The 21,001-nt window shown below is 36.8% G+C and overlaps 1 protein-coding gene across 3 annotated transcripts in view; it reads right to left on the bottom strand.

Moving 5' to 3' along the window:
* The window catches only part of PIAS1 (protein inhibitor of activated STAT 1), a 128,692-nt gene that overhangs the window by 23,384 nt on the left and 84,307 nt on the right, over window positions 1-21,001 (bottom strand). For all 3 annotated transcript variants that reach the window (XM_004421740.3, XM_087428590.1, XM_087428589.1), the window contains exons 7-8: window positions 19,043-19,148; window positions 7,484-7,557 (exon numbers count right to left, since the gene is read on the bottom strand). In XM_004421740.3, coding sequence (XP_004421797.1) covers window positions 7,484-7,557; window positions 19,043-19,148 — 180 coding nt within the window. The remainder of the gene's footprint in view (window positions 1-7,483; window positions 7,558-19,042; window positions 19,149-21,001) is intronic.

The following is a 21,001-nucleotide window of genomic DNA, read 5'->3' as shown; positions in this document are numbered from 1 at the left end:
AATGTCTTGTAGTTTTCATTGTATAGGTCTTTCACCTCCTTGGTAAGATTTACTCCTAGATATTTTATTCTTTTTGATGCAATTGTAAATGATATTATCTTTTTGAGCTCTCTTTCTGTTAGTTCGTTATTAGCATACAGAAATGCAACTGATTTTTGTAGATTGACTTTGTACCCTACGACTTTGCTGTAGTTGTTGATTATTTCTAATAGTTTTCCAATGGATTCTTTAGGGTTTTCTATATATAAAGTCATGTCGTCTGCAAATAGTGAGAGTTTCACTTCTTCATTGCCTATTTGGATTCCTTTTATTCCTTTTTCTTGCCTAATTGCTCTGGCCAAAACCTCCAGTACTATGTTGAATAAGAGTGGTCAGAGTGGGCAGCCTTGTCTTGTTCCTGTTCTCAGAGGAATGGCTTTCAGCCTTTCCCTGTTGAGTGTGATGTTGGCTGTGGGTCTGTCATAAATAGCCTTTATTATGTTGAGGTACTTTCTTTCTATACCCATTTTGTTGAGAGTTTTGATCATAAGTGGATGTTGTATCTTGTCAAATGCCTTCTCTGCATCTATTGAGATGACCATGCGGTTTTTATTGTTTTGTTGATGCAGTGTATCATGTTGATCGATTTGAGGATGTTGAACCATCCCTGCGTCCCTAGTATAAATCCCACTTGATCATGGTGTATGATCTTTTTAATGTATTGCTGTATTCGGTTTGCCAATATTTTGTTGAGGATTTTTGCACCTATGTTCATCAGCGATATTGGCCTGTAATTTTCCTTCTTTGTATTGTCTTTGTTTGGCTTTGGTATTAGGGTGATGTTGGCCTTGTAGAGTGAGTTAGGAATAGTTTGAGAAGGATGGGTATTAAATCTTCTTTGAATGTTTGGTAAATTCACCAGAGAAGCCATCTGGTCCTGGACTTTTCTTTTTTGGGAGGTTTTGGATTACTACTTCAATCTCTTTACTTGTGATTGGTCTATTCAGATTCTCCATTTCTTCTTGGTTCAGTTTTGGGAGGTTGTATGAGTCTAAGAAATTTATCCATTTCTTCTAGATTGTCCAATTTGTTGGCATGTAATTTCTCATAGTATTCTCTTATAATCCTTTGTATTTCTGTGGTATCCGTTGTAATTTCTCCTCTTTCATTTCTAATTTATTTGAGCCTTTTCTCTTTTTTTCTTAGTAAGTCTGGCTAAGGGTTTGTCAATTTTGTTTATCTTCTCAAAGAACCAACTCTTTGTTTCATTAATCCTTTCTACTGTTTTTTTTTTGGTCTCAAGTTCATTTATTTCTACTCTGATTTTTATTATTTCTCTCCTTCTGCTGACTTTGGCCTTTGTTTGTTCTTCTTTTTCTAGTTCTGTTAGGTGTAACTTAAGGTTGCTTATTTGGGCTTTTTCTTGTTTGTTAAGGTGGGCTTGTATCGCTATGAGTTTCCCTCTCAGGACTGCTATTGCTGCATCCCATATGATTTGGTATGGCATATTTTCATTTTCGTTTGTTTCCAGATATTTTTTGATTTCTCCTTTAATTTAATCAATGATCCATTGGTTGCTCAGTAGCATGTTGTTTAATCTCCACATTTTTGTCACTTTCCCAGTTTTTTTCTTGTGGTTGATTTCCAGTTTCATAGCATTATGGTCTGAAAAAATGCTTGTTATGATTTCAATCTTCTTAAATTTATTGAGGTTTGCTTTGTTTCCCAACATATGGTCTATCCTTGAGAATGTTCCATGTGTGCTTGAGAAAAATGTGTAGTCAGCTGTTTTTGGATGGCGTGCTCTGTATATGTCTACTAGGTCCATCTTGTCCAGTTTTTCATTTAAGTCCACTGTTTCTTTATTGACTTTTTGTCTGGATGATCTATCCATGGGTGTAAGTGAGATATTAAGATCCCCTACTATTATCGTGTTGTTGTTAACGTCTCTTTTAGGTTTGTTAATAGTTGCTTTATGTACTTTGGTGGTTGTATGTTGGGTGCATATATATTTATAATTGATATGTCTTCTTGGTGTAGTGTCCCTTTTATCACGATATACGGCCCTTCTCTGTCTCTCTTAACCTGTTTTATCTTGAAGTCTACTTTGTCTGATATGAGTATGGCAAAACCTGCTTTCTTTTGTTTGCCATAAGCTTGGAGTATTGTCTTCCATCCTTTCACTCGGAGCCTGTGCTTGTCTTTAGAGCTGAGATGTGTTTCCTGGAGGCAGCATATTGTTGGGTCTTGCTTTTTAATCCATCCTGCCACTCTGTATCTTTGGTTGGAGAGTTAAATCCATTTACATTTAGGGTAATTATTGATATATGAGGGCTTAATATTGCTGTTTTGTCACTTATTTTCTGGTTCTTTTGCATTTCCTTTGTTTCTTGTCCCATTTGTTTCAGACTGCCAAATCAGTTTGGTTGTTCTGTCTTATGACTCTTCTAGTTTTCTCTTTGTTTATCATATGTGATTTTGTTTTGATTATTTGTTTAGTGGTTAACTTGAGGTTTGTATAAAAAATCTTGTGTATGAGATAGTCCATTAACTGATGGCCTCTTATTTCCTTATACTAAGTCAATTCAATCTCGTTCCTCTTTCCCTTCTAAGTCGTTCTTGTTATACCTTATGCTACCTTGTGTTGTGGGTGTGTGTTCACAGTGATGATTTTTGGTGATTTCCTTCCTTTGATCTTTGATTTTGGTATTTAAGTGGTTGCTAACCTATTCCGGTAAAGATCTACTCTTTTTCTGATTTTGTCTACCTATTTTTCTCCTTGCTCCAAGCTTTGTATTCCCTTTCTCTTCTTTTTTTCAGGCCTGAGGGCCTTCTTGAGTATTTCTTGTAGTGGGGGTCTCGTGGCCATGAACTCCCTTAGCTTTTGTTTATCTGGGAAAGTTACTATTTCTCCATCATATTTGAAGGATATTTTTGCTGGATAGAGTATTCTTGGCTGAAAGTTTTTGTCTTTCAGTATTTTGAATATATCATTCCAGTCTCTCCTAGCCTGTAAAGTTTCTGTTGAGAAATCTGCTGAGAGCCTGATGGGAGTTCTTTTGTACATTATTTTTTGTTTTTGTCAAGTTGCCCTTAATATTGTTTGTCATTGACTTTAGCCAGCCTTACCACTGTATGTTGTGGAGTGGGTCTTTGCCTGTTGATGTATTTAGGCGACCTATTGGCTTCACTTACTGGTATTTCCTGCTCCTTCCCCAGATTTGGGAAGTTCTCAGCTATTATTTCCTTGAATAGGCTCTCTGTTCCTCTTTCCCTTTCTTCTCCCTCAGGAATACCTATAATTCTTATGTTACATTTCCTAATAAGAGTCAGATATTTTTCGGAGACTTTCTTCATTTCTTTTTAGTCTTAGTTCTCTCTCGTCTTCCATCTGGAGCATATCTGTATTCCTATCCTCTATAATGCTAATTCTTTCCTCCATATTGTCAGCTCTGTTCTTTAAAGATTCCAGATTCTCCTTTATCTCCTCCATTGTGTTCTTCACCTCCATCAGTACTGATTGGTTTTTCTTTATGATTTCAATCTCTTTTGTGAAGAAACTCCTTATCTCGTTGAATTGTTTGTCTGTGTCATCCTGTATTTCGTTGAGTGTTTTTATGATAGCTATTTTGAAATCTCTGTCGTTTAGGTTATGGATTTCTGTGCCTTCAGGGTTGGTTTCTGGGTGCTTGTCATTTTCTTCTGGTCTGGTGATTTCACGTACCTTTGCACTGTGGTTCCTATATTGGCTTTGTTTTTTCCCCATCCTGGAAATATCTGGTTGCAATTTCCACCCGCCGCCACCGTGTGGGGGTTAAGGGCTGTGTAATCTGACCCCCTGTGCTCTGACCCGGCTGCTAGCTGCGATCAGCCAGCCACTCGGTCTGGTCTGGTCGGCTAAGCTTCAGTGTCAGGCATGTGGAGGGGTGTGCTCTCTCTCTTGCCTGCTGGGTCCCTGGCGTGGGGGGCTTCTCGCTCACCCCTCGTTATCCGCTCTCCTGGGGTGCTCAGATGTGGATGGCACCCCTGTAGCAGTTCTGAGTCCTCTGTGTGGGAGTTTCCCATTGGCTGAGAGAGCCCGAAGAGCTACAGTTTCCCTGCAGAGGGCCGCCCCTCCCCCCTCTCTGGGAGCCACACGGACCTGGATCGCTGATCTGATGGGGAGGGACAGGATTTCTCCTTACCTCTCCCTAATTCCTCCGGGGGCTCCAGCATGTCCACTCTCAGCTGTGTGGCAGTGTGGATCTTTCCAATCTTCCTTTTTGCTGTCTAGGAGTCCGTTGTTGGTCTGTGACTGTTCTTTTGTTCTATCTCATCAGGGGAAGAGTTTACAGGAAAGCTTACTCTGCCATGATGCTGACGACCGAAAGCTGGCTGCCGTCTTTTCATATATAGTTTTTATTATGATGAGGAAGCTTCCTTCTAATCCTAGTTTGATGAGTGTTTTAGTCATAAAAGGGTGTTGAATTTTGTCAAATGCTTTTTCTGCATTGAGACAATCATGTGGCTTTCGTTCTTCCTTTTGTTAATGTGGTATATTACACATGATTATCACATGTTGAACCATCCTTACATTCCACCTATAAATCCCACTTGGTCACGGTATATGATCCTTTTAATGTGCTCCTGAATTCAGTTTGCTAGTATTTTGTGTAGGGTTTTGGCATTAATATTCATCAGAGACACTGGTATGAATTTCCTTTTTTTGTTGTTGTTGTGTCTTTGGCTGTTTTTGGTATCAGGGTAATGCTGGACTCATAGAATGAGTTTGGGAGTATTCCTTCTTCAATTCACTGGAAGAGTCTGAAAAGGACTGGTGTTAATTCTTCTTTAAATATTCGATAGGATTCTCCAATGAAGTTATGGGGCCCTGGGCTTTTCTTTGTTGGGAGGTTTCTGATTGCTGCTTCAATCTCCTCACTAGTTATAGGTTTGCTCAGATTTCTTATTTCCTCGTGATTCAGTCTTGGTAGGTTGTTTGTTTCTAGAAATTTATCCATTGCTTCTAGGTTATCCAATTTGTTGGCATATAATTGTTTATAGTAGTCTCTTATAATCCTTTTTATTTCTGTGACATCAGTTGTAATGTCTCCTCTTTCATTTCTAATTTCAGCTATTTGAGTCTTCCCTCTTTTTTTCTTAGTCTAGCTAAGAATTTGTCAATTTTGTTGATCTTTTCAAAAAACTAACTCTTGGTCTCATGGATTTTTTTTTTCTATTCTCTCTCTTTGATTTATTTATCTCTCCTCTGATCTTTAATTATTTCCTTCCTTCTGCTGACTTTGGGTTTTGTTTGTTTTTCTTTTTCCAGTTTCTTAAGGTGTAAGATTAAGTTGTTGATTTGAGATCCTTCTTTTTATTTTATTTTATTTTATTTTATTTATTTGTTTATTTATTTATTTCCCCCCCAAAGCCCCAGCAGACAGCTGCATGTCGCAGCTGCACATCCCTCCAGCCGCTGCACGTGGGACGCGGCCCCAGCATGGCCGGACAAGCGGTGCGTTGGCGCACTTATTTATTTATTTATTTTCCCCCCAAAGCCCCAGCAGATAGCTGCATGTCACAGCTGCACATCCCTCCAGCCGCTGCATGTGGGACGCGGCCCCAGCATGGCCGGACAAGCGGTGCGTCGGCGCACGCCCGGGACCCGAACCCGGGCCGCCAGCAGCGGAGAGCAAGCACTCAACCGCCAAGCCACGGGGCTGGCCCGAGATCCTTCTTTTTTAATGTAAGCATTTACTGCTTAAACTTCCCTCTTCCTACTGCTTTTGCTACATCCCATAAGTTTTGGTATATTGTGTTTATTTTCATTTGTCTCTTGCTATTTTCTAAATTTCCTTGTAATTTCTTCTTTGACCCACTGGTTGCTTAAGAGTGTGCTGTTTAATTTCCACATATTTGTGGATTTTCCTGTTTTGCTTCTGCTATTGATTTCTAGCTTCATCCCACTGTGGTCAGAGGAGAAGATACTTTATATGATTTTCATCTTAAATTTGCTAAGACTTGTTTTGTGGCCTAACGTGGTCTATCTTGGAGAATGTTCTGTGTGTACTTGAGAGGAATGTGTATCTGCTGCTGTTTGGTATTCTGTATATGTCTGTTAGACCCAGTTGGTCTATACTGTTGTTTAAGTCCTCTGCTTCCTTATTGACCTTCTATCTGGTTGTTCTAACTATCCTAACTGAAAGTGAGGTATCTAAGTCTCCTGCTATTATTGTGTTGCTGTTTCTTTCTCCCTTCAGTTCCGTAAATGATTACATCACATATTTGGGAAAGAATTTTTAGTAATAATATAAAAAGCCTAAAGTCAAAATACTTTCCATAAGAAAAAGATTGGCTATAGTAAGGAATAAAAAGATAGAAAGATATACATAAAATGATAGAATTTGGTGCTTATTAACTTCATTGTATTTTTTCAGTAATTTACAAAAGTTTAATAAAGAACAGGAGATCCCTTAGCAATTATAAAATAAAAGTTTTTGTTGAAAAGAGCTACATAAAGTACAGTATTATAAACTAATTCATGAGCTAATAACTTTTTCATATTGTATTTGAGGTTTTATAAATTACAAAATACTAAGATGTAGGACAAATAACATCTAATTTCTGTTTAAATTCTTTGTTTTTTTAAGGATATGACTTCATCTTCATCTTAGATTCATAGGATATCAATATTAAAAGCTTTCAATATCAGGCCTGCCCGAACAATCCAGGCAAACTAGGAAACAGTTGTGTCCTCTTATTCTTCATAGTTTCTCCCCAATTTAGATATGATTAACTTGATTAATTATAGGAAAAACGGTAATCAAAATGTCAAAGTAATTTACTCTTAGTTTTTCACATATTTTTGTATGAAAGCCACATTCAATTACTATTCCTACTACTGGAGGACCTAACATCAAATTAGTTAAGAAATAAGCCTTAACAACACATTTTTTGGAAACTTTTTCACTACACGTTTAATCATTTGGGATGTCTTGGGCCTTATATTTATTTTGTACAAAAGATTGATTTTGACCTCAATTTCTGGTTTAAAAATATTTCTAGGTTATTTTCATATGCATAACCAATTCAATTATTCAGGTTAAATAGAATAATTTTTAACTGGTGGATTCTCATAATGTAGTCATTGTTGGCAAAATCATTCAATTGAATGTGTGGGTAATCATGGCCAGATTTTTATCTACAAAGATGCTATAAAAATGAAATTTTTATAAATAAACCGAGATAACCAACATTTCTTATTTGGAGATTTCACACTTAATCTGAGAGAGAGTCATTAATCACAAGCAATACTTAAATATATCTAAGAATAGAAAATTTTTATAGACTTATAAATTTGTTTAGATTACAAATCCTATGACTAAATAATGTTTTCCTAACTTTTCGTAAAGGTAGGCATATTTCAAAAGTAAAGAGAATTTCTCAAATACTGGAAATACTTAATAAAAACAGAAAATGTATGTTAAATCTTCTGGAAAGCAAGTTATTAGTTAACACTTACTGGACATAGTAGAGAAACCCTTAGGCTGGTTGTAGCTATTTCACTGTCTGGATCCGCAGTCAATTTTTCTTTAACTGACATTCATTGAAGAGAAAACAAACAAACAGAACAAGTTTATTAAAGATACATCGTTGACGCAACAAAAGAAAAAAATGAGGAACTTAAAATGAGAAACCTTAAAAAAAAAGGAAGTAAAAAATAATCTGCTCCATTATTTTCCAATCAATTGAAAGATAAAAACAATTATATGGTTTATAATTTCTACAATAAGCAAAGGAAGGAAAACAACTGTATATCTATAGACTGACTACATTTCCTGTAAGTTTCCTATTTCTCACCCACAGAACTAAAACTACACTGCAGTAACAAATGAAATTTCTATAGCAAGTTGACATATTCAACTGATGGCAGACATTATTTTAAAAGAAATTCATAAATAGCGACAATAAAACTAACATTTAAAATTTTTGCCAAAGCTTGGGTAATAAAATATTTATTTTTGTAAAACACATTAATTCTAATTTCAAATTATGAAAAGAAAAAAGTTCAATTGCTTTTTTACCATATAATTATTTGAGTTTTACATTTATTTATACTAATAAATAAATTATACTACCATAAACTAATTATACTACCTTTGGCAAGTCAATCCTCTCTGAGCTTAATTTTACTTCCAGCAAAATAGGAACCCACAGTAGATAATCTCTAAGTCTTTTTTTTTTTTTTGAGAAAGATTGGGCCTAAGCTAATATCTGTTGCCAACCTTTCTCTTTTTCTTTTTTCTCCCCAAAGCCCCAGTACATAGTTGTGTATCATAGCTGTAGAGCTGTAGCTCTTCTATACAGGATGCTGACTCAGCATGGCTTGATGAGCGGTGAGTAGGTTCACACCCAGGATCGGAACCAGCGAACCCCGGGCCGTCAAAGCAGAACACACAAACTTAACCGCTATGCCACCATGCTGGCCCCTCTAAGTCTTTTTAGTTCACACTTTCTACGGTTCTTAAGAGAGGAGGCACTAAGAGTTTTACTTTTAATGACTATTCTGTTATTCTCCATCAACCTAATGTAACAAGGACCTTTATACTTATCTGGAATCCTGAGTATCTGTTACTTCTGAAAACCTCAATTTAGAATTTCAATTAAACTTCAACACAGAAGTGAGACTGGAAATGCCTAAATGTAATATTCCAATAATTTTGGAAATTGTTCCACAATAACTTTAAAATCTATATGTATAAGGCGGGCCAAGTGGAGTGGTTGTGTACATATAGTCAATCACTGAATTTCAGAGCTGTGGCACAACTAAGTGTGACCAGATAGTTAACATATAGTAAAGAAAACGGGGTGGGGAAAACTACTCAGATAAGGAAGAATGATTTCACAGTAGACATCTGTTGTGCTAACAACCATTTATAAGAAGTAAGAATCCTGCCTTTATTAAACATGGTGATCATACAGTCTGGATTTTTTGAGATGGTCCAAATCTTAGATATTCTATCCAACTGTCTCCATAAATTAGTGGATCTCATCTAAGACGCATATCAGAACTACCTATAGAGCTTTTAACTTATAACTACCCACTGAAATCAGAACGGGGAAAAGGGACACCAACGGGTAGTTTTTAAGCTCCAGATGTGATTCTAATGCCAGACGAAAAAGTCATTTCATGGCCTGGAAATTCCAAAATTTTAAAATCTATATAACTCATAGGCTGCCTCTCACACCTGAAAAGGCATAAAATTCCTAAGTTTTAGTTTGGAAAATATAGTCATCACATCACTTATGCCACTTAATATCATATGTAAATTATGAAAAGCATGCCTTTGCCGTTATACACCCAATCTTAGTCAATCCTTTCTTATAAAGAAACATTTAACGAACAGTATCTTTTTAAAGATAACAAATAATTGCCACACAAAATAAATATGTAAATAGAATTCTAATATGATTATTAACCATTCTAAATGCCTTCACTAACCACCCCTCCAGCACTCACCATACACACAACAATGGGAACAGTAACTGACTTTGGGTTTTGTCTAAACTTCCACTTAAATGAAGCAACACCATAGATCACAATATCAGCCTTAGGCAAAATAAAATTCAGTATTTAGTACTTTGAAAACAAATCAAAACAGGAGAGGCAACCTGAGGTAGCTGTTAACAATACAGGATCTACAGCCAGACTAGGTTAGAATTCAGCCTTAGTCAAGTCATTTAACCTCTCTTTGCCTCAGTTTCATCATCTTGTAAATGGGAATAATAGTACTTCATAGCACTATTCTAAGGATTAAATTAGTTAATACACATAAAACGCTTTAAAATAACCTAACATTATACTCAATAAATATTAGCTATTGCTACTTAAAATAAATGTGATTTGTACATTCATTTTCAGAGGTGGGAGAATTTTCTGAAATTATTTTAGAATCAGCTGGTCAATTTCTATTAAAAAAAAAAAAAGGTTTGCCTTTCACCTTTGCCATTACAGACTCAATCTTAGTTAATCCTTTCATGTAAAGATACTGTTTTGTTTTTTTTTTTAATTAGAGGCAGTTATTTATTCTAATTAAAGGTACTTCACAGGATTCTTCATGTGAAGATACTTTTAAAGAACCTACCAAGATCTCGGTTGGATTAAGTTTAATCTACAGATCCACGTAGAGAGAAGTAAGGAACTGACATCTCCCCAATAACAATACTGAGTGTTCTGATCCATTAACATGGTACATCTCTCCATTATTCAAGTCTTATTTTAACTTCTCTCAGCAATGTTTTGTAGTTTTCAGCATACAAATCTTGCACATATTTGTGCACATATTTGATATGTGCACCTATCCCTAAGTATTTCATATTTTTGGATGTTATACCAAAAATTCTTGTTTTTTGAATTTCAATTTCCAGTTGTTCATTGCTAATAGAAGTACAATTGATTTTTATAAACTGACAGTGTATTCCACAGCTTTCCTAAATTCACGTATTAGCTCTAGTAGCTTTTTTCTAGATTCTTTGGGATTTTTTCTACATAGACAATGAGGTCATCTCATAGAAACAAGAATTAAGACAAAAATTATTTATTCATTTCTAATCTGTATGCTTCTTTTTTCTTGCCTTATTGTGCTGGCTAGGATCTCAAGGGCAATGCCGAATAGACTTATTAAGAGCAGATATTCTTGCCTTGTTCCCAAACTTAAGGGTGAAGCATTCAATTTTTCACCATTAACTATGATATTAGCTAACAGCTTTCTGTAAATACACTTTATTTCACCAAGGCAGTTACCTTCTCTTTCTATTTTGCTGAGAGTTTTATCATGAATGAATGCATACTGAATTTAACCAAATGCTTTTTCTGCATCTATGGAGATGATTTTTTTCTTTTTTAGTTTGTTGAGAAGGTGAATTATACTGATTGATTTCAAAAGTTGTATCAACCTCATATTCCTGGAATAAACTCTATTTGGTCACCATGTATTTTTTATATATATATTGGACTTAGAATTGTTTGACTTAGTCAAAACAATTCTGGAAAAAAAGGGAAAAAAAAACAGAGTTGGAGGACTCTACCTGATTTCAAGACTTACTATCAAGCTACAATAATCAAGACTGTAGTACTGGCATAAAGATAGACATATATGTCAATGGAAAATAACAGAAATAGATTCATACATCTGTTGTCAACTGGTTTTTGCAAAGGTGCCAAGGTAATTAAATGGAGGAAAAGACAGTCTTTTTTTTTTTTTTTTTCCCGCTAAGGAAGATTCACGCTGAGCTAACATCTGTTATCAATTCTTCCTCTTTTGGCTTGAGGAAGATTCGCCCTGAGCTAAGATCGGTGCCAATATTCCTCTATTTTGTATGTAGGTCGCCACCACAGCACAGCCACCAACAAGTGGTATGGGTCTGCATCCGGGAACTGAACCTGGGCCACCAAAGCAGAGCGTGCTGAACTTAACCACTAGGCCATGGGGCAGGCTCCAAGACAGTCTTTTTAAAAACTGTTGTTGGACCAATTGGGTATCTATATGGGAGAAAATAAACCTCTAACCTTACCTTGCATCGTATACAAAAATTAGCTTAAAGTGAATTACAGACCTAAAACTAAGAGCTAAAACAATAAAACTTCTAGAAAAAAAGTATTTGTAATCTTGGGTTAGGCAAAGATTTCATAGTATACAAAATACACAAACTATAAAGAGAAACAGAGGAAAGATTTGAACAGCCATTTCATCAAACAAGCTATTAGGATGGCAAATAAGCACATGAAAAGATGCTAAACAGCATTAGTCATTAGGAATGCAAATTAAAACCACAATGAGATACTACTACATATTGACCAAAACAGCTAAAATCAAAGCAGCTTGACAATACCAAGTGCTAGTAAGGATGGGGAACAACTCAAAATCACATACATTGTTGGTGAGAATGTAAAAATGGTATATGCACTTTACAAGAAATTGCCAATCTGTTTCCATATGCTTATCACGTGACCCAGTAATCCTAGTCCTAAGTATTTATCTAAGAGAAATGAAAACATGTCCACAAAACTGGTATATCCATAGGCAAAATGTAAATATCTTAGCAGCTTTATTCATGATAGCACAAAACTAAACAATCTACATGTCCATCAATTGAGAAATGGATAAACAACTTATAGTACAGATAAATGGAAAACTACTCAATAATAAAGAGGAACAAATTATACAGATGAACCTCAAAAGCATTATATGAAGTGAAAGAAACTAGACACAAAAGGCGACATGCTATAGGATTTCAAATATTTGACATCCTGGAAAAGACAAAACTACAGAGACAGAAATCAAATCAGTGGTAATAGGAATTGGCGGTAAGGGGATGAGATGGACTACAAAGGGCCACAGGCGAACTTTCTAGGGTGAAGGATTGTTCTATACTTTGATTGTGGAAGTGGTTCATGATTGCATACACCTATCAAACTCATCAAACTGTACACTTGAAAAGGTGAATTTTTACTACTTATAAAACTATACTTCAATAAACATAACTGAAAGAAAGAAAAAAGGCAGGGGCAGAATCACTATGTTAAATTTAATCACAAGAAAGTACAGAGGAAAAATAAAGTAAGTAAAGTATTTATCGTTTGTGGGTAAGGGAGTAAAAAATGACAATAAGAGGTAATATTCATCCTGCTGCATCAACCAATACATGGGAAGTCTTCTGGGAGTTCAAGTTTTCTTGTGTCATTGTGAGTTGCAGTGGTAACAGTATTCTATTATATAACCTATAATAAAGCTACAGCTAGCCACGTTTAAAATTAACATGTTTTCAATCCCTGTTGTCACAAGCTATGAGAGTTAGCCACTAGTCACATGTGGCTACATTTAAATTTAAATTAAATGAAATTTAAAATTCAGTTCCTCAGTTGCACTAGCCACATTCCAAGTGTTCAATAACCACCTGTTGCCGGTGGCGACCACATGGGACAGAGCAGATGTAGAACATCCCCATGAACACAGATTGTCCTATTAGACAGTGCTGTTCCAGGGTTTTGTTTTGTTTTTATGTACAGTCATGTGCTGCATAAGGGCCATTTCAGTCAACCACAAACTGCATATATGATGGTGGTCCCGTAAGATTAGTACATATAGCCTAGGGGTGTAGTGGGCTACACCATCTAGGTTTGTGTAAGTATACTCTATGATGTTCACACAACGACGAAATTGCCTAACAATGCATTTCTCCCTTTCTAGAAAAAAAATATTTGTAATCTTGGGTTAGGCAAAGATTTCATAGTATACACAAAGCACAGACTATAAAGAGAAATGGGGAAAAGATTTGAACAGTATTCCCATTGTTAAGTGACGCATGACTGTAATTTCTATCCTTCCATAATAGCAGATTATTTTATATTCAACCTTTCCGAATTTTAAGGCTGGAAACAACTGAACATATTAAGTCCAATACTTAATTTTATAGGCAAGGAAACAGAAGCACGGAGACCTGATTTTTACCCTAGCTCTCTTTTCATCAGTTTACTTCACTAAAAATCTGAGGATCTATTATGTACCAGGCACTGTGCTAAGCACTAAGAATTCAAAGGAAAATAAGATTAAACTCCAGCCCAAAGGAATTCATAGTCTAGTAGACAGTACAGATGCTCAGTGAGATCATCTCTAACGGAAGTGTGTTCAGGAAGCTAGCTAAAAGTCAACTCATCTACTCTGGGGGTTCTGAGATGCCTCCTAGAAAAAGTGAAACATGAAGAATAACTGGAGTTAGGCAAAGAAGGCAACGGAGAAGTTCTGAGGCATAGAGAACAATACTGGCAAAGCACTGAGGAAAAGAAAAGAATTCAGTATTTTTGGAATACAAAGTATGAGAAGAAGAGTGGATACAGATGACACTGGAAAATAATAAAAGCATGGGGCTGGCCCGGTGGCACAGCGGTTAAGTTCACGTGCTCTGCTTCAGTGGCCCAGGGTTCACGGGCTTGGATCTCAGGCGTGGACCTCTGCACTGCTTATCAAGCTATGCTGTGGCAGGCGTCCCACATACAAAGTAGAGGAAGATGGGCATGGATGTTAGCCAAGGGCCAATCTTCCTCAGCAAAAAGAGGACGATTGGCAACAGATGTTAGCTCAGCGTTAACGTTCCTCACAAAAATAAACTAAAATAAAATAAAAGCAGGTGTCACACCATGGAAAGCTGTATATGTCATGCTAATGAAGTCGAAGTTTTTATTCCATTGGTGTTAAGAAGCCATGGATTGCAAAAGAATGGTAAGATTAGATCTGCATTAATCACTTAGGTTGCTACCATAAGAGAGAATATGAAAAGAATCCAAGAAAGGAGAGGGATATATTATTTAAGAATAGGTTTTTAAAATAAAGGCAGGGGGCCGGCCTGGTGGCGCAAGCGGTTAAGTGCGTGTGCTCCGCTGTGGTGGCCCGGGGTCCGCCAGTTCGGATCCTGGGCGAGCACCGACGTACTGCTTGTCAAGCCATACTGTGGCAGCGTCCCATATAAAGTGGAGGAAGATGGGCATGGATGTTAGCCCAGGGCCAGTCTTCCTCAGCAAAAAAAAAAAAGAAAAAGAAAAAGAAAAAAAGAATAAAGAAAAAAAGGAGAAGGATTGGCAGATGTTAGCTCAAGGCCGATCCTCCTCACAAAAAATTTAATTAATTAATTAATTAAAGGCAGGATAAGAGAGTTTAAATGACGGCAGTGATGACAGGAAGAGAGAGAAGACAGATTTGAGAAATATTTAGGGTGTAAATTTGATAGGACTTGATGAGTTCAGTTTTAAATACTTAAATCTGAGGAACCAGTAAGGCAGTTAGCTATACATACCTATATTTGAAATTCAGGGGAAGGTCTGGGATGAAGATATGTATTTGGGAGTTGATGCTAGTTTAAATCACAAGAGTAGATGTGATTACCTCTAGGAAAAGTATATAGAAAAGTGGACCAAGGATGAAACCTCAGGGAAAACAAATATTTAGGATGCTTCCCTTAAGAGAATCCACTGAAGGCAAGTAATTGAGACCAAATAGTCAGAGAAGAGAATTTCAAAGAGAAAGTAGTTGGTATGAAATGCAGCAAAAATATCTAAGATGAAAACTGAAAAGATAAACTTGAAATTTGGCAATCAGGTTGTCACTTGTGACACCTGCAAGAGCAGTTTCAGTGGAGTGATGGGAGTTAAAAAATCACAATGGGTTGCAGTGAGGAGGTAGAAAGAGCAAGTGCAGAATACTCTTTGAAGAAACTAGGATGAGAACAGGAGGAACACAGAGCTCTATGCAGAATACTCTTTGAAGAAACTAGGATGAGAACAGGAGGAACACAGAGCTCTATCTAGAGAGGAGCTTGTTTTTGTATTTTTTAAAGCATGAAAGAGACTTGACAGGGAAGGTTGACAGGAAGAGCCTCTAGAGAAGGAGGAACTGAAAATATAGGACAGAGAGCAGATACATGAAGGAGCCAGATCTATAATACCAATTCTGAGCATCTTCACCTAGATATCTCAACAGACATCTCCAACATCAAAAGTCTAAGAGTGCATTCCGATCTTTCCCCTGCAACCTGATCTTTATCTTTCCCCTGCAACCTGATCTTTTCAACACTGTTCTCCATTTCAGTAAATGGCACTACCATGTAGCCTGGTGCTTGAGAAGCCCAGAACCTCTCCTTGACCTCTCCTTTTTCTTCACCACCCCCCAACACATAACCCATCAACATTTCTACCCTTCAACACTTCTCAAACTGTCAACTTCTCCCTACTTCCATCATCATTATGTTAGTTCAAGATACCACCCTCTCTTATCTGTACAATACGTTCCTAAATGGCCTCCCATGCATCAGCCTAGCTCCCCTTCAATTCAGTCTTCCAAGTGATCTTTTTATTGCCCAAATCTGATCATGTGACTCTGCTTAAAAATCCTTTAAGGGTTTTCTAACATCTGTCTTTATATCATCTATATGACCTCACCTCATGGCTATTTCTCTGGCCATTCTCCTCCTTTGTTCTCTCTGTTCCAGCTCCACTTGGCATATTCTCCTCCCATCTTGGGGCTTAACTCCTCCTCATCCTTATAATCTTATCTTAAACATCACGGTACCAGAGAGGACTATGTTCTCCTGTTTTTACCTCCAGAGTTCCCTGTCTGTCTTTTTTAAGGCACATGTCACAACTGTAATTCATTAATGACTTGTGTAATCATTTAATTCTGTCTTTCCCATCAGACTGCAAACTTCTGGGGGATGCAGAGACAGTGTGTATCTTGTTTAATACTATATTCTCCTGTGCCTGGAACACAGCAGACTCTTAATATAATTTCTTGATTGAGAAGAATAAATGAATAAAAGATTAATTTTGAGCAGGAAAAGGGATATTTCCACCTGAGACTGAAAAGAATAAGTAAGAATGGATACAAATGTAGACAAGTTGAAAAGTAGTTATGGTGGCACCAAGATTAAGGAAGAAATTGGCAGTTTAAACAATTCACATCTTGTAGCCCCAATTTTCTTGCATTGGAATGTACCAAGAGAGGGAATTGTATCACCAAGGTTTAAAGTGAATGCTGAAGGAAGAGAAAGAGGAGACAGGAACTTGACCAAGAATTAGTAAAGAACTATTTTTGTGAGAGTTGTGAGGAGACAATTCTACACAAAGGTGGAAACCACAATACAAAAATCTACTAAATCAAATTAATCAAAGAATGGATTTCTCTGTGAAAAGCCTAAATACTATCAACTTCATTCTTACAAGAACATAATAGTGCCTGATTTGACTAATAAAACTTTGCCAGTAGAATTGATTGATAAGATTAAGAAAGACTTACAATGAACATATTTGTAGGTAATCTGATTCTTCAAAAATATCTGAGAAACCTGCCAACATTTTCTTCAAGTTGTTTTACTCAATGTTTTAATTATACAATTAATTTGTGGGGAAAGTTATTTCTTTACAGATAGCATCAAGGCAAACAATCTGTTCTTTAGTCAATTACAATAAATGTCTTATTGGTAGGATCCAAATTAATGTTTTGTTGGTTCCCCAGGCCAGTAAGTAAGATAAGATATAAACTGCCACAAAAATCCTACCCAACCCGCAACTACTGTCCACCTCTAGCATTGGATCAGAAAGGAAATAAACAGCTTTTGAATGTGGCTAACAGTGGTTCCTTCCAGAAAATAACATAATTCTAGGCTCAGCGGTTCCCCCTCTCCCTCCAGATGGTGCTACAGCTACAAGTGGAGAAGAGTTAACAGCTTGAGCAAAGACAGCTTGCCTTATTATTATTATTAAATATACCAGCTTCATCTGCCTTATTTCTTGGTATTACCTTTTCCATACAGGCTGACATAATTCCATAATGCTTTCTGACCAGATGAGATTCTAGCACTATGTGGCAAATATAAAGATTCTCATCAGAACAACCAGAAATAAACGTCAGCAACAGTGTGAAAAAAGAAAAGCTCTTCTCTTGCACTCTCCTTCAAAGCAGATGTCTGTCCTTTCTTTTCTTTCAGGATCCCCCACTATCTCCTTGTCCCTGCCAAATGGTGCTTCCACTCCCCTAGACCTCAAACCAGTGCTGTCGTTCTAGCTCTCCACTGTCTGTCAAGGAATGCCTACAAAGGCATTAGCCACACGTGTGCTCCTCTTGACTCAGAACTATTTGCATTTTTAAAAGGGCCCTTTTAATACAGAAAAATCCTTCAATGACCTATTGAGGGTATACTGATGTTCAGAAGTAGTGGGATCTCTTCCTCTGGCATAAAAGCAGGTTAGAAAAAAGATAAAAGCTATGCCACAAAAGAAGTGGGAGAAAAGCTGGGCTTACTACTTTAGTTCTTTCCACCAGAGTGTTCCTAACTACAAATCTGACAGTGGGCTTCATTAATCAACTCACATCAAGAATCCTTAAAGGGGGCCGGCCCTGTGGCTTAGCGGTTAAGTGCACACGCTCCACTACTGGCGGCCTGGGTTCGGATCCCGGGCACGCACCGATGCACCTCTTCTCCAGCCATGCTGGGGCCGCATCCCACATACAGCAACTAGAAGGATGTGCAGCTATGACATACAACTATCTACTGGGGCTTTGGGGGAAAAATAAAGGAGGAGGATTGGCAACAGATGTTAGCTCAGAGCCAGTCTTCCTCGGCAAAAAGAGAAGGATTAGCATGGATGTTAGCTCAGGGCTGATCTTCCTCACAAAAAAAAAAAAAAAAAAAAAAAAGAATCCTTAAAGGGTAGCTAGCTAACTCTTGTCTGTACAAGTTTTGTTCCCTAAGTGCCCCAACCCACCCCCAAATCCACCCATGAATCATCTATCTCTCAGAAAGAAGAAAATAAAGGAAGAACTTAGCTAACCTCGTTGGAAAGTCTGCCAACCTCTGGCCTTAAGCCTCAAAAACTGAAACCACAACAGTCAATTTGCCGACCTTACTACATCTCAAATTCAACACAACAAAATGAACCATCTAGCTATTCATACCTACGAACCCAGACTGGAGGGGCTTTAGAAATCATGTGGTACAAACCTCTTGTTACAGATGAGGAATATGTGGCTCAGAGGAGTAGAGTGACTTGTCCAAGGCCACATAATTAACAGCAGAACCTACCTACTTCATTAATATTTCTACCACCCCACTGACTCTCTTTTTACTTTGTTAATGCAGGGACGTAGTCATCACATATCCCTGTTTATTTTTCCTGGATAAACTTTAAATGTAAAATAATTCTCATAAAATATATGCCAAGATTTCCTTCCCATCTCCTAGAATTCCTTAAACATTTACTTATCTTATGAAGTTCTGGTATAATATTCTTCTGTGTTCATGTACTGACTTCACAAAGTTAATTTTAAGATCAGGTCACGACAAAGATATTAAAACTACTTCTTAAGTCTTGATTTACTCTAGCTCACAAAACAAAGTTTTCAGTTTTTTAAATCTTCTATAACAAATTATAGTAAAAAAACAAACCCTAAAATTTCTTGAGTTAAGAAAATACTACTCTAACCTTTACCAGAATAGTTCAGCTGCATAAATAAAATAAGTTTATCATACGTACTTAAAGCTCTAGAATGATCCGGATTCCTTATTCCCTTTGCTCGTAACCTCTGAAGAAGAACTGTTGAGGACAACTGTTTTACAAGATATACTGCCATGGAATAGTTCTGGAAAAAAAAAGATGTAGAAAACAACATATGTAAGTAAATAGGACATCTATTTTAATCCCACAGTGACAGGGAAAGAAAATTAACACTTGTTAAAACACCTACTGTGTGCCAAGCACTATCTTAGGTGTTTTCATGAACAGTAATTCATTTAATCCTAACCAAAAAGCTGCTGAGGTGGTCAAAAACCTACTTTTATGGATGAGGAAGGTGAAGTTTAGTTAAAGAACTTGCCCTAATTCTCAGTAAAAGAACTTGCCCTAATTTGCAACTGTCAAGCAATAAAGCCAGGTCTGTCATGCTTCTATATTACCTGACTGCCTATGTTTGAAGCTAATCAATTTAAAGCACTTACATAAAAGAAGGCTGTTAAAACTAAATATAAACCAAGGCCAATAAGATGTCAAAGTCATCATAAACCATATTTAGTAGGTAATACATGTATCTAACATAGCAGCTATTAAAAAAATTACAAATTAGATTGGCTTCCTAATCTATACCATTTAATCTCTCTGTATGCCTTTAACCAGTTCTTGAGAAGATCTTACTTGGGCCATTATCACAACAAGCAGAGGGAATATTAAAGACTTGCAAAGAGAAGCTGCTGGTTTGGCAAATGAATAGATGAATATCCATTACCAGCAAAAGGATTACCTGGAGATGGTAGTAGGAGAAGGGGACAAAGGAAATAATTAACAAGCCAAGGTAGAGGTGACGGGCACGTGATTAGATAAGAGGAAGAAAAGAGTGCTGAGGCTTATAAAGGGTAAGAGAGAGATCTAAATAAGAAGGCTCACTTTCCATTTGATGTTGGGATCAGGAGGAAGATCAAGAGATCCAGAAAGAAACAAAAAGAACAATAATTACTGCCATCTCCTATCTTATAGCTACATACAGTTTTCAAAGCACTCTTAACTACACTATACACTATCTACTTCATTTAAACCTCACCGAAGGCCTATGAGAAACAGGTAGGATGAGTATTTTTCTAAGTGAAGGACTGATGAAACCGAGGCATAAAAAGATATGTAATCTGCTCATGATCATGTATGTGCTTGATGACAGAGCCAGCACTAGAAAGCAAGAAGAAAGAGTAGGCAGGGATGTTAGGACAATGGACTTACTCAATGACCAAGGCCAGTGCAGTTCTCTACAGTTCTTGCTTTCACACACCTGGTTTGCTGTAACTCCCCTAAGCTAGACCAATGTTCATTCCAACTTTCAGTTACTTTCACACTTTTGATAACGCATTCCTCTGTTTTGGCAAAAGAGAAAATATCCTACAATGCACTCTGGAAGGTCAAATTTTCGTTTAGAGTTTAGAAACCTATCCACATTCATATGTTACACATTTTCTGGGGAAAAAATGAAGTGTCAAAAAAGCTAATTTACTTTCATTAGTAAATTTCACAATTTATTAATGAGGAACAAGTAACCTTACGACTTGCCTAAATTTTAGAGCATACAACATACCAATCTAATATAAAACTAAAAACCTTCTTTTAGGGGGAAAAAAAACCTTATTCACCTTTATTATTTATTTAATGCTTCAGGTATAATAGAAACTGAAGAAATGCTAATTAACACTGTGAAATTATGTACTGACAGCTTGAATCTTCAGAACTAGGAATTACCCTAAGGCTTTACATAAATTTTTAAGGAGAGATCAAGTGGAAACTACAACTACAACTTCAGTGAAAAGGTATGTTCACTCTAGTTGAAACACGTAACCAAATAAGGAAAAAAAAGAATGCCAGGTATTAACAAATGCCACTTGTACTGGTAATATGGAATTAAATTTTATATCACATGAAGGAGATTCAGCAGCAAAAAGCCCCAAAACTTCATGATGA

Source organism: Ceratotherium simum, chromosome 3 (assembly GCF_057802395.1).
Source record: "Ceratotherium simum simum isolate JZ-2026a chromosome 3, ASM5780239v1, whole genome shotgun sequence".
Taxonomy (NCBI): Eukaryota; Metazoa; Chordata; class Mammalia; order Perissodactyla; family Rhinocerotidae; genus Ceratotherium; species Ceratotherium simum.
Note: the sequence above shows the minus strand (reverse complement) of the source record. Positions and strands in the feature narration are given on the sequence as shown.